The sequence below is a fragment of the Pholis gunnellus genome (genome assembly GCF_910591455.1).
Source record: "Pholis gunnellus genome assembly, chromosome: 17".
NCBI classification, from domain to species: domain Eukaryota; kingdom Metazoa; phylum Chordata; class Actinopteri; order Perciformes; family Pholidae; genus Pholis; species Pholis gunnellus.
In genome coordinates this window covers 7261134-7274090 of record NC_136544.1, presented here as the reverse complement: position 1 = coordinate 7274090, position 12957 = coordinate 7261134, and the positions used below count along the sequence as shown (strand labels likewise).

The window sequence follows — 12957 nt, the reverse complement described above, 5'->3', positions numbered from 1 at the left end:
CCGCCTCCTCTCCTCAGCTCCAAGTCCAGTTCAATGCTATCAACTCTTTGCTTTTCTAACAGAGGCTTTGGAACATTTGCTGGATGCGTTAAGACCCGGAGAGCCTCTTGAGGTTTCACAGACGGTTGCACTGTTTCGGATACAAACATGTCGGGGATGAATAGTGATCAGCTGCATCGCTCCACCCTGAGGATTTACTCGGTAAGCAACAGATTCTCTTTGTGAGGGCTCAAACTGGACAACAACCTGTGAGACAGACGGAGTGGCCCGCCATGTTTTGTTGTTGCTTTTCAAGTGACAAGCTTCCGGAAAGTTTCTGGAAAACATAGAAATATGTCCTGGTTACTGAGGAGTGAAGCTCAGTTAAACCTTCTTTCTTTTTTTTTTATCTGAATTCTGCCGAGTGAACACGATGTGAATGCACAAAGTCATTTTCAAATTCAAGGAGTATTTCCTCTGCTTGAGTGTGAGGTTGTCTGTGCTCCGGTGTTGGGAGAGGGGGGGGGGGGGTTGTACTCATAAATACAGATTAAATTAAAGATGGATTTGATTGATTCTCCTTTAGGCGGGTCTTAAAGTTCCTGTGACTTTCGAAAACTCAACAGAAATTGTGATGTGCTGTGTGTGTGTGTGTGTGTGTGTGTGTGTGTGTGTGTGTGTGTGTGTGTGTGTGTGTGTGTGTGTGTGTGTGTGTGTGTTTTCCAAACAGAGCTTGATGGATGAGTTCAACCCAAGCCTACAGAAACTGGTCTCACTGGGTAACAGCTACGCGCATGCTTTCCAGGGTAAGATTAAAAAAAGACACAATGTGCTGAAAGAGACTCTCCCTATTAGGTAATTTGTGTGCGACGTCCACACAGCCACCTTTACGAGCGCAATAAACTAAACAAACTCTGATTGCTTTCCATGCAATATGGGAGCTGTCTGGCATCTATCTCACTAGACCTAATTCTAAAGTCCATATGCTTTGGGGATGTCCTGGTGCCATTATAGCCTTGATTATGGGCCTGTAACCAAGGCCTGCAGAGGCTGTGATTATGCCAACACAGCTACACATTTCCATATACAGAGGCAGGGATTTAGGATACTGTATGTCGCCTTGAATTTTATTTCTACGCTCTTTATCTGACTGTGTGTCATTTAAGCCCTGTGAGGAAGAGGAGAGGTCAGGACGAAGCTTTTAATTTGAATCCGAAAGCGCAGTAATTGCGTCTATATTTTATGTCTCGGTTATCCACATCATAATCACCTCTAATCCCCGTGCAATGCATTAAATGTGAAAGGCTGACATGCAAATGAAATTCAGCAACGGAGGCGGTTTTGCACGGTGATGCTTTCACACGTTGTTTTCCATTATAGGTGTTTGTTTAATATATGCGAGAACAGTAAGGCTACATCCACAGCAGCTGATTCATAGTTGCAACCAAAAGCTCCTACAAAAGCACTGCGGACTTAAAAAAAGAGTATTATGTCTTCTATTGCCCACCTTCACAGAGGCTGTTAGTTCACTCTGTGTGTTCAGGGCAATAACCTCATGACATGTTTATGAGCTCAAAGGGCAAAAACAAATGTGACGTATAGATTCCACTGACGCAGCTTCTCCATAATATACATTTTTAAAATCAAATTCAAATAAGTACTGGATGCAGCTCAGACTCTACATGCATCCATTGTTATTAAAGCACCGTCTCGTTCACTATTGAAATCAGTTTGTCTCGCAGCCTCTGGGATTGCGTTGTCTGATTGGTTAGCTCCCAAAAACTAGTTATTCTCACCTGCCGGGAAAATAAAAGACCAGAAGGACTCCACACAGGGATCTCATTACGTGCTCAAATTACTGAGGCAACACCAGGATGCAGATTTAATTGGGGTCAAGCTGTGATTTGACCACTTTTGACTCTGACTGCCCTACAGAGGCAGATAGCAGTAACAAGAGAAAGGCTGAGAAAGAAAAAGGGATTAAAGTTTCAAACTGAACAAACTGTAGCTTTCATCTACCGTTCGTTAAAAATCCCCTTTAAATCAATACGATAATGTTATTTACAATTTAGTACATTAAAATGTAATCATGAATTCCACCAGAGTTCAACCTGAGATTTACTGCAGTAGAAACAAAGCAGTAACAATAGCTGGTAATAGACTTCATGGTTACTGTTAGTTAAGAAAAATTTGATTTCCCTGTGAAAGTATGCTTACTTTTTTAAGTGAACATATTTCCATTTGATTACAGAAAGATAATTGTGTGTATGGAAATTTGAATTTTTCAATAATTTTCTTTTTTGGGGTAATTAATTAGCCTGTTTACCGGCGCTTGTAGTTCCATGCCAGGGAGATGAATTGCACCAAAATCAATCTTTGTTTGTTGTGTTTGTGTTGTTTCAGCTCTTGCTGTAACAAGTGAGGCCTACTTTAGCGCACTTTCAAAGATCGGAGAAAATGCTTTCCACACCATATCTTCGCGCTCCCTAGGTAGGTATGAACACACGCATGAAAGCCGAGTGGCAACACTTAGAAGTTATTGCTGTGTCGACAATCCAGGATGTGAGCGTTTTGTCTTTGATGTGTTCATGGTCATTTATTAAACTAATTCAACAGTATTCTTCAGCGTCATGAAGACCAAAGTTTACCCTCTGGCAGCGCTTTATTACTCGTTTCACAATTACTAGGACATAGTGCATGTGTAGCGAGAGAGAGAGTGTGTGTGTGTGTTTGTGTGTAATTAACATAGTCTTTGATGTTTAAGTGTGTTAAACATAGCCTGCTTTCATAAGCTGAATTAGTGTATTTTACAGTGCTTTTAAAGACTTAAAACTTTAACCTGACTCGAGGCCTGTATTGGGCTGAAGTCAAGTCAAGAGTTTGGCAGAACTAACTAATTAGATTTCTACTTACAGTACGACAACAGTAGGGTTCAAACACATGTATCTTTAAGTCTGTTTTTCTGTGAGTTTAAGCCAAGAAGTGTTGCCAGGGTAGGTATCAGATGCCGGCTGGGAACATGAATAATTGACGACGACAGGCAGCGGGCCGTGCTCCGCTCACTTTCAGCCGCTCTAAAGGGGAGTCGTGTTAGCTTTAGTGGCTGGAGTTAAAGATACTGTCCAAACTGGATCATTAGTCTGCTCTCGCTGCACTGTTTCCTCAGTGAGGATACGACTCCCAGCATGCATTTCAGGGACGATGACAAGCCAATCTAAACAAGTGCCACTCTCCAGAATACAATGTTATGGCATGATGAAACCTGATATTCAAACTGCTTTTGGAAATGGTTTGGAGCTTGCCCCTAGCCATACAGCTCAGCACAGTTTTAATAAAGGTTTAAGACAGCAGTCGGCCTTTTACTGGAGGCAACTGTGCAACTGTCACAACAACATTTGGCGGCTAATTCAATGACAGCGATCACAGCAGAAAACAGTGAACATGAACATCGTCACAGGTTCAGAATCATCAACGCAGACGAAAGGTGTTATAAAATCAATTGGCACAGTAACAAGGAAACTGGATGAAAGCAAATATAGATTAACTGTCAAGTCTGTTATCTTGGCCTTCTACTCAGGAAGCAACAAGTATCACTAGTGACACATTATTGTTCCAGAGATTCATCTAGTAAACAACGCACATAGAGTCCACGAGAGGAAACAGGAAAACACTTGACAGTTGGCCGTGGCTAGCACAGTGGCTAGCACAGTGGCTAGCTACGTAAACAAAGATTCAAAAACAGTTAACTGTTATAAAAGAGAACCTTCAGTTTGTGCCTCTCGTGTCCTGCATAACATTTGAGTCATAGTTCTGGTCTTCTAACCATCAGCATGAAAAGATGTTCAGTCTGCTGCACGATAACAAATATTTTTAACAAAGCAGTTATATTTATAGTAGGAATGAATCCCAATAGTGGCACAGATGGTCCAAAAATGCCTTCGCAAGACTCTCTGACTTTGCTCTGCTTCACTTTATTAGCACCAGTCTGTGCACAGCTAATGTTCAGATGTTGTGATGTGATTTGCTAGAGGTTTGTGCTGAAACTCATTTATGACTTTCTCCATCTTCATTTACATATACCCAGTCAGATACATAGCAATGCTTACAACTCAGCAGAAATCTCACAGGCGTTAACGTTATGATGATATAAAACAGACCTCGTAGTTGCAGAGATACACTTCATACATTTTGGGCACGCCATTTTCAAGCAGGGGCCTCAGCCAGAGGCCTCGTGTTCAAGAGGTTACTGAGTAGATAGAAGTGAACAAAGGGGATGGATTTAATCACCACAGCGGCATTTTATTGTTTTATAGTTGTATATTAAGTAATGATAATAATGTGACATGTAGCCTGATGCACTTGTGTTTAAGGAGATGTCCTGATTCGGATCTCTGAGAGCCAACGGCGACTCACGGTGGAGCTAGATGGAGTCGTAAGTTACATCGACGCACGTCTCCGTTCATCACAACCTTTAAATGTGTGACCTAACTCGTACGTGCTCCTTTTTCTCTTGCGTTTAATATGATGTTGTCCCTTTCCAGTTCCGCTGGTTCAGTTTGGAGGTGCTTCAGGAGATGGACACTAACATTAGACTGGACAAAGATTACATATCAGTGAGTGAAGGGCCAAAGCAGGGGCACGACAAGGTCAAAACGGGTTATCTCATCATCATTCCCAGGATGTAATGTAAAATCAATAACTGCGGGCTATCATGGGAATCTGTCATTAGTGAGAAAGACCTCTTCATTTTAATTTCCACTGGATTGCTAATATTTACCTGGATGACTGAAATGATTTTGCACAGACGTGATGTGAATTGTCTCTCCTACAGGGCAGCAGGAAGCACTACGAGATGGAAGTCCACGAGCAGTCAGCAGCTCTGGAGAGGCAGCTGAGGAGAAGAGACAACCAGGTTTCTCTCCGTCTCTACATTCTGCACCTTGGAGCAAAAAAAATTCAGCACCACTGTATATGAGTATGTCCCTGTACAGTGCACACATATATATATATATATATATGAACTGTCAATCATGTGTATCCGCAGGATTGTAGCGAGTATATGCAGTTCCTCAGGGAGAGCCACAATGAGGCTCTGAAGGAGGAGGAGAGGCGATACCGCTTCCTGTCGGAGAAGCACTGCGGCCTGATACAATCCATCGCCCACCTCATGAATAAGGTGTACAACTTTCTGCGAATAGCATTTGTGATCTCAATATTTTATGGTTTGTTTTGGCTTATTGACCACAAGTGCCAAATGGGTCGGGTTTGTCTCGCAACTCATTGCAATGGATCTCAGAGGAGCAATGACGGGAAGGCACTCAAAAGAGACTTCTCAATAATCTGTAATGATTATAAGACTTTATTGGTCGCTGTGGGGGAAATTCCTCTCCTTTATAACAAAGTCCAACCACAGAACAGCAGATACACATTCCAGTTGTTCAGCAGGACTCATGCCACACTAACAGCACTTTGTAACTGTGTGTTTAAAAAAATGCTGTGTAAATTAATGTATTATTACAATAGCAGGGAGTCTGTTGAACTCTGGACTCCCTGCTACATTTTTATGATACCACTCTATTGAGCTAATTAAACACCTTAAGTGCTGTAAACCTAACCTCAGTCATCACAATGAGGCCACAAAGCCCCTTGAGACTGTACCAGCGGTTCAGGACTGTTCTGACACGTGTTCCTGTTTGTTTCTCGTTGTTCTCTGCGGCTTATTAGCAGCCAATATGTGGCCCCCGAACAAAACCTTCAGTTCATACTTAACAGAATTTATTAACAATGTAAATACAGGGCTTAAGTCAAAAAATTATGACATAAAAAGAATCATAAAAAAGAAAAGATCAGTAATCAAGAAAGAAATCAATTATGAGATAAAACATTCTAAATGGTGACATAAAAATCTAAATTATGAGATTAAAAGTCAGAATTTTGACTTAGTAAGTAGTTTCGTCTCAGTCAAAAATGTATAAGTTATATTAAGTCTAAATTAAAAGATAAAAACATCTTTTACTTTTTTATCTGGTGTAAATGAGCTTCCATTATTCTCACAGTTTTCATTTTTTAACTTGTTGATCAGACAGACAAACACAAAGAGACGGCATTCTGATAGAAATTGCACACTGACGACTTCTTTCATCCAACATTTAAACACAAACATAGCGCACTGTTGTTTATCATATGTAGATAAACTGTTTCCGTCTCTTCCCTTGTTGTGCGGCGCTGAACCTGAACTTATTCTATGCATCTGTGTGTGTTTGTGTGTGCGGCGTGGCAGACAGGAGGATCCCTCCAGCAGACAGCTGATGCCTGGACTGAGGAGGTCGATGCTACCAGAGGACCCGAGGCCCGGCGACCCACAGCTGTAGTCAACTCTGTGAGTTCAGTTTATCGAAATTATTCAAGCACGGTGAGAGCTGGATTTTGCATTGGAATCATTCAAAACTCCAAGAATATGCTGCTGGTGTGAGATATAATAAAAGAAACGACTGAGGGAAGATCCGTTTGATTCAAAATGTTAAATTTTTTTTGTCTCAATTTGTGCAACAAAGACAATGGACAATACTCAGCCACTAATGTGTGTTGTAGGTAAACCAGTAAATCATTCCAATGATATTCTTGTTACTAGGGGGCCCTCTAGTGGTTGGAGCCTGATTACATTTGAAATGAGTTTCTTGTTATAGAGGAAAGCTTTCTGAGGAGGATTAAACCTGTAGCTGAAACAACAGGACAGAGATTACATATTGTCTGGCATTAAATAAATGAATGTGTGATTGTGATAGACTACATTTTTCTGTCTACACACTAACTTTAGTCAACATCTGAACCTCATATATCGTCTGAATAAACGCATGAGTGCTTGAGTTACAGCCACATCTCAATGCAGTGGGATTAGCACGGATAATTCACAAACTGAAACCACACGATTCTCTGCATGAAGGCTGAAATCACCATTCAAGTAAACAACAGAGATAAACCCTGTCGGTTTCAGTCGGTTCCTCGTTGGAAGTCGACATACCGACGAACCCCACAGATCCCACATCCTACCGTAATAACAATCGCAGGATTAACGTGGATTCTGCGTTTGTTTTGGTTTGACGTGGGAATTATCCTTCGCTTGTAACAGAGAGAGAAGCCTGTGAGCCTGAGAAGCCGCTTAGGACACATATTTGAGATGTGCTTCTAGTCACGACATATATTACTCATTGTAACATTAAGAATATCCGTCACGTCCTTCTTTTCTTTATTCTTTTGTTTGTTCACATAATGAAATGTGCCATTGTGACTGCAGAACTTCCTGGGGTTTACAAGATATATCAGCATCAAGAAAAGATTACTGACGAGTTGTCTTTACCCGTGCATGTGATTGTTGCACAGATGGGGATGAAGGAGGAGGAGATGAGAAGGAGCAGAGAGGAGGTGCCGCTCGGCAACGTCCCGTCAAGGGGTGAGCGCTTGATATGTCAACCTTTTAGCTGTTCAAGTGCTCAAAACACCTGATTCTGGTTTTACTTTAGTGCCACATAGGTTATGTTTTTTCCTGCCCCTACTGCCTCCGCCAGTGCTCATTTTGATTTCCCTCCACCACCCGCTTTATCTTTCTTTAAGCCTTTTATCTGTGTTTCTCTCGCTCTCTCTCGTTCATCTTTCTCTCCCTCTTCATAATTTTGCACATCACACACTTTCATATCTCCCCATTTGTAAGTTCCTGTGCATAAAGTCTGTCTAATTACTTGGCTCGCCTATCTAGTGTAAAAATAGATAAAGCAACGACGTATCAGAAACAGACAACAGATAATTGCCAGAATATTAAATAGCAACTCATCTAAATTGTGCTCTTCTGATTATGTGCAGCAGGCTTGTTTGCCACCCTCTTTGGTATAATTCATTGAAATGCATCCCCTGTCCCTGAAATGATTTTACATAGAGAAAGATATTCAGTAGTCTGCTCACCCTTTGAGTTATCATTTCCAGGGCCATAATTAAATAAATAAATCATTTTCGCTCATAGTTTTTAATTAATCATCTCACCAGAGATCCTTCTTGGCAATTTACACTTGTTTATCATCTAACTTGTGCTTTAACAAACTGTCCTCAGTGCACTTAAGTGTTTAATTTGTCATCTCTCCAGCTCCGTCTCCCCAGGGAAGCATTTCTCGCCCTACAGGAGGCAGATCCACGAGGGCCCGGGTGGCCCACCAGCCTGGTGGATCCAACCCCACCCTGCTGCCCTTCACCAAGGGAGAGATGATAACCGTGCTGGTCCAACAGCCCAGAAACGGTTGGCTGTATGGACGTGCTGACAGCAGTTCACGGTGAGTGTGTGCGTGTCCGTCAAGGTTGGTTAACCACTGTCTATCTGTACCCATTGTTAATGTCGGTTACAGTACAAAACTGTAAACCAGCCTACTTTATTTTGCTGTACTTTCTGCTTCTCGCTGTTATGGTTCTGTAAGTCTACTGAGAAATATTTTACATTTGTTGTTGTATCCCTTTATAAGGAAAAATGTAATGGTGAGAAAATGTTATCGGAGCAAACATTTGTAAGGAGTAAGAAACAGCGACAGAATGACTGGAGAGACATTTAAAGAAGAATAACATATTAAAGGCTAAAAGGAGAAAAAGAAAAGCAAAAGAAAACATTCTATGGCAACGCAGCTGCTCTGGGATGCTGTACTGAAGCACAAGGGTTATTGAGCTAAATGCTAACATCAGTGTGCTAATATGCTTACAATGATAATGCTAACATGCTAATATTTAGCATAATGCTCTCTCGTGTTAGCCTGCCACATTTTCTAATTAGCGCTAAACCCAAAGTGCTGATGTCATTAATTTAGCAAGTGTCTGATGATAAACCAAGTATATTATCAGTATATGAACCAACCAGTATTGGACACATTCAAATTTTGACCTCAAGTTAATTAGGATTCATCCTCTGGGGACCGTGAATATCTGTACAAAATGTCATTGCCATAAACTGCCACTGCCGTTTACTTTCTCTCTATTTTGTTTTCAGTGAAGGATGGTTTCCAGTCACCTATGTGGAAGCATTGGATGATCCTCCAAAGACAACCAGCTCTGGGTAAACATCCAATAAAATGTATTCAACAAGTATGACTGTCAAATAACAATAATGTCGCGCGAATGACAAGCTGTTAGAGAAATTATTGACATATCTTGACAATGTTTTAACATTCTGTCAATATAAAGCTACAGCCTACCGCCGGTTAGCTTAGCGAAAAGACTGGAAACGAACAGCTAGCCTGGCTCAGTAGAACGGTAACAAAGTTTGCGTATCAGGAACTCTAAAGCTAACTAATCGACATGGGGTTACGTCCGAAGCTTAAAAACAGTCCATTGTGGTTTTATGGAGGTTTGCTGGACTATTTCTTTGCCGGGCTCCGTTATTTACGGGAGTCTTGTCGTCACCGTTAGGTTGTCAGACAACCAGCGTAGAATTTAGGAAATTACTAAAGTGACTAGGTATATTATTTGCTGTCGAAATAGTACTTTAATAGCCCCAGTCACATTACGGAGGATCTTTTGAGTATTCACGATTTTAATAGTGGGATTCATTGTATATTGGCCATACCTGGTTACTCTGATAAGCTAGTTACTAGTCATGCATTTCAGAACTACAAACAGATTTACAGCGGCTCCCATGTTACTCTTCGTAATGAATTTACTTGAAAATCATCTATTTGTGTTGTGATTTTTGAAGTGTTTGAAATGCTGCTTGTCTTGGTCCCACAGGGTTCAGCATCATATTTGTATGTCTTACCTCCCACAATTCTTTATTTGCAGCCATTAAGACTAGATGGAGAAACTTAAAAGCCCAACATTTTCTGCACAATGTTTGCCTTTCAAACCTGATCCAGGACATATTTGCAGCTCCCGCAGGCTGTCCTTATTGTTTTATGGGCCCAAAACTTTTAAAAGAGGGTCAGTATGATGCTCAGATATGTAATAATAACTTTAACTCTTTGAGATATTTGGGTGACCCATTGCTGTGAGCTAAACCAATACGAAGTTTAAACTAAAATGTCAGTCACTGTGGACACACGCCACATCTAAAAGCTTAAAATGTGAACAGCTTATGAATTTGACGTATTTCATATACTTCAAAAGGGAAAACAAGATTTAACTCAAATGTACTGTGTTCATATCTAATATATATTTAAGTATGAAAGACAATTATCATTTCAAGAGGAACGAGTGAAAAAAAATCACTATACTAGATAACTGATTTGACTTTTGTCATTTCAGTAGCTCCTCTCTCCGAAGCAGCAGCAGCATGAGCAACCTGCTCGACCAACCAGGAAGCAGCGGCTACAGCGGAGCCCCGCCCCCTCCGCCTCCACCTCCACCTCCACCACCTTCATATAAACAGCATGAGATGCGACCGATCACACCGACAGCTAACAAAAGGGCCGAGTCTAAATCAGAAAACAAGGTACATCAATGTCAATCATTTTTCTCTCTTTCCCTTTTTATCAAAAGACCAGCAGTATTTTTTCAAACATAGTCTACGACAATGTGATGTTGTGTCTTCTTCTGTGGTCTTTTTTAAAAGCCTTTTGGGGCTACTTTTTAACGAGACACCTTTTCTATATCGTTTGTATGATGTAACTAATGTCTTTATCAGTGGTTAATAAATCTTTTATCAATAGGTTTTAAATTAGCCATTGATAAGAACAACTTTCTACTTGGTAATAATACAGTTTGAAACATTGGTAATTGATTTATAAGTACTAATGGGTTTCCACTTTCTTATCAAACAATGTCAATAAGTAATGCGTCATAAATATAGGAGTTTGATCCATCAAGTCTGCAGTTGTAGTGTTTATAAGCTGTTAATAAAAATAAGTTATCACATGGTTTAGATTTTTACCAACCCTAAAGTTTCTCATTATCATTTTATTTTTATTTGACCTATAAAGCATCAGTGAGTGATTCCCTTTAGAGAAGGTGCCTTATAAGAGAGTGCTACTGTACCACATCGATTTGTACTTCATTGACAAATGGCGGCATAAAGGGGGACAGCTCTGATAACACATCGTTTTTACATCTTTGGTGGTGTTTGCCAGTCTGTCCAGCAGGGGCACTGTGGCAAGGTGCTGTTCTCCACGGCTCCACACCCGTATTTCTGGTGGATGCAGGGAGGAAGCTCCAGCTGCTGATGGTGTATGGGCGAGGAGGTTGTGTGCACGTCTGTGCGTGTGTGTGTGTGTGTGTGTGTGTGTGCTCTTGTTTTTGCATGCTGTAACTTGAGACTATTAGACTGAGGACCCATTTGAAGTACTGGTGACTAAACAGGTCTGATATATAACCTTTGGGTTGCTGCAGTGTGATAATACTTTTTTAATGTGTTTTCTCTGCGGTGATAATCAAGCACACTGTGGTTTGAATAGCATTTCTGTTTCTGTCGGGGACCTGCAGACAGCTCAAGGTATAACTGGTCCTCTTCAACTGGGATATTTTGTTTTATAAAAACGACTGATATTAATAACAAATCACATCATACCAGTATTCCAAGAATGGTTGGTATATTTAAGGGACAACAAGTGAGATATTTTCTTCACAATCGCTCAGGATGACCCCAAATATTTGGTCATTGGTCAAAGCACATTGATTATATTTCACTGTGACTGATGCATTTTCCTTGATGTCTCTGCATGGTCTCCTCTGTCGCTCCGTTGTCAATCTCTGTTGTAAAAATATGATTTAGCAGTGTGTGTCAACTGGACACACTCTGAGGTGTGTGTGAGTGTGTGTGTGTGTGTGTGTGGAGCTTACAGGCACAACACATCAATGAGCAGCTTGTGGGAGGACCGACTGAAAGCAGAAGGGCGAAGGGGTCGAGGGCCGGAGCCTGCCGAGCCTCCATTAGCGCGTCTATGTTTTTTACGGCTTGGATTGGCCTTCACTCACCCATACCTTTCTCATATTTCTTTCCGCAGAGATCAAAACCACATGGATCACAGCCAGAACTCTTCCCGAGGTAACATTAATGTACCTGTGGCTCTCACTCTCTCTCGGGTTGTAATATGTGTAAATGGAACTCGTGTTCTCTTCTGCAGAAAATAATGACATTTTTGAAGTATATCATGAACCCATTAGGATTGCTTTTCCTTCCATTAGAGTTTGAAGTGCAGTTTAGTGCTGAAGCCATTTCAGTCACGGCCATGTGGGAACCATGACTATCACTCTCACTATCACTTCAGGTGCACAGTTTGCTGGATGAGGCTTGAACAGTGTAAAATGACGTTCTCATTTCTCTTGCTGTAACCTTCACCGTGAGGCTCAAAGATGCTTTTCTCCACCCTGCCTGTTGTCTTTTCGTCCTCCTCCAACATGTGTTTCCCTCTCTCCGTTTCATTTTGAAGGGGCACCAACCCGTTTGCCACAGTTAAGCTGAAGCCCACGTCCACCGATGACAGATCGGCCCCAAGTGCATATCGACGATGACTTCTTCACCCCGAAACAAAATGCTTTCGTCGAGCTTGACAGTTTATTCTTGACCTTCGAAATGGAGTATATATGTGAGTGGAGGCTGTCTAGTGTTTTCTTACTTTCTAACAACACTCGGTTTGCTAAGAGACACACACAGCTGGAGAAGGAGGACAGAAAAATGTATGAATATTTTATAATTTTTGGGTTCGCACAAGGACTGTTGATGTATATTTTTAGATCTTGGTAAATTACAACAGACATTGTGTTTTTCTAGGCTATAATGGTTTTGTCTTGTTGACTTTTTCATAATAGGCTCTGGTTTTAACGTTAGTATGAAAGTAAGACTGAATCACTATGAAACAATGTGTTCATGTAACATAAACTAATTGACTTTAAACCATCGTTCCTTCTCTGTGTTTTCTGACATTCTGACAATAAAAGATATGAGAATGACTTATATGTTGCATTTGGAAATAAATGATTACCGTCTACGATGTGTTAGTGTACTGTTGATGTTACGAG

The 12957-nt window shown here is 41.0% G+C and overlaps 1 protein-coding gene across 3 annotated transcripts; it reads left to right on the top strand.

The window, feature by feature from the left end:
* Positions 1-12918, top strand: baiap2l2a (BAR/IMD domain containing adaptor protein 2 like 2a). 3 transcript variants are annotated; one of them, XM_079177776.1, is made up of 14 exons: positions 1-201; positions 710-785; positions 2383-2469; positions 4353-4411; positions 4521-4592; positions 4811-4891; positions 5024-5155; positions 6260-6358; positions 7360-7429; positions 8114-8297; positions 8999-9064; positions 10249-10435; positions 11943-11983; positions 12369-12918. In XM_079177776.1, exons 1-14 carry the CDS (start codon positions 148-150, stop codon positions 12448-12450), a joined length of 1290 nt encoding a protein of 429 aa, XP_079033902.1. In that variant the 5' UTR covers positions 1-147; the 3' UTR covers positions 12451-12918. The 3 variants fall into 3 exon arrangements, with proteins under 3 accessions (XP_079033902.1, XP_079033901.1, XP_079033900.1); XM_079177775.1 differs by having other exon boundaries at positions 4350-4411; positions 10252-10435; XM_079177774.1 differs by having other exon boundaries at positions 2-201; positions 4350-4411.
* The last annotated feature ends 39 nt before the right edge of the window (positions 12919-12957 follow it).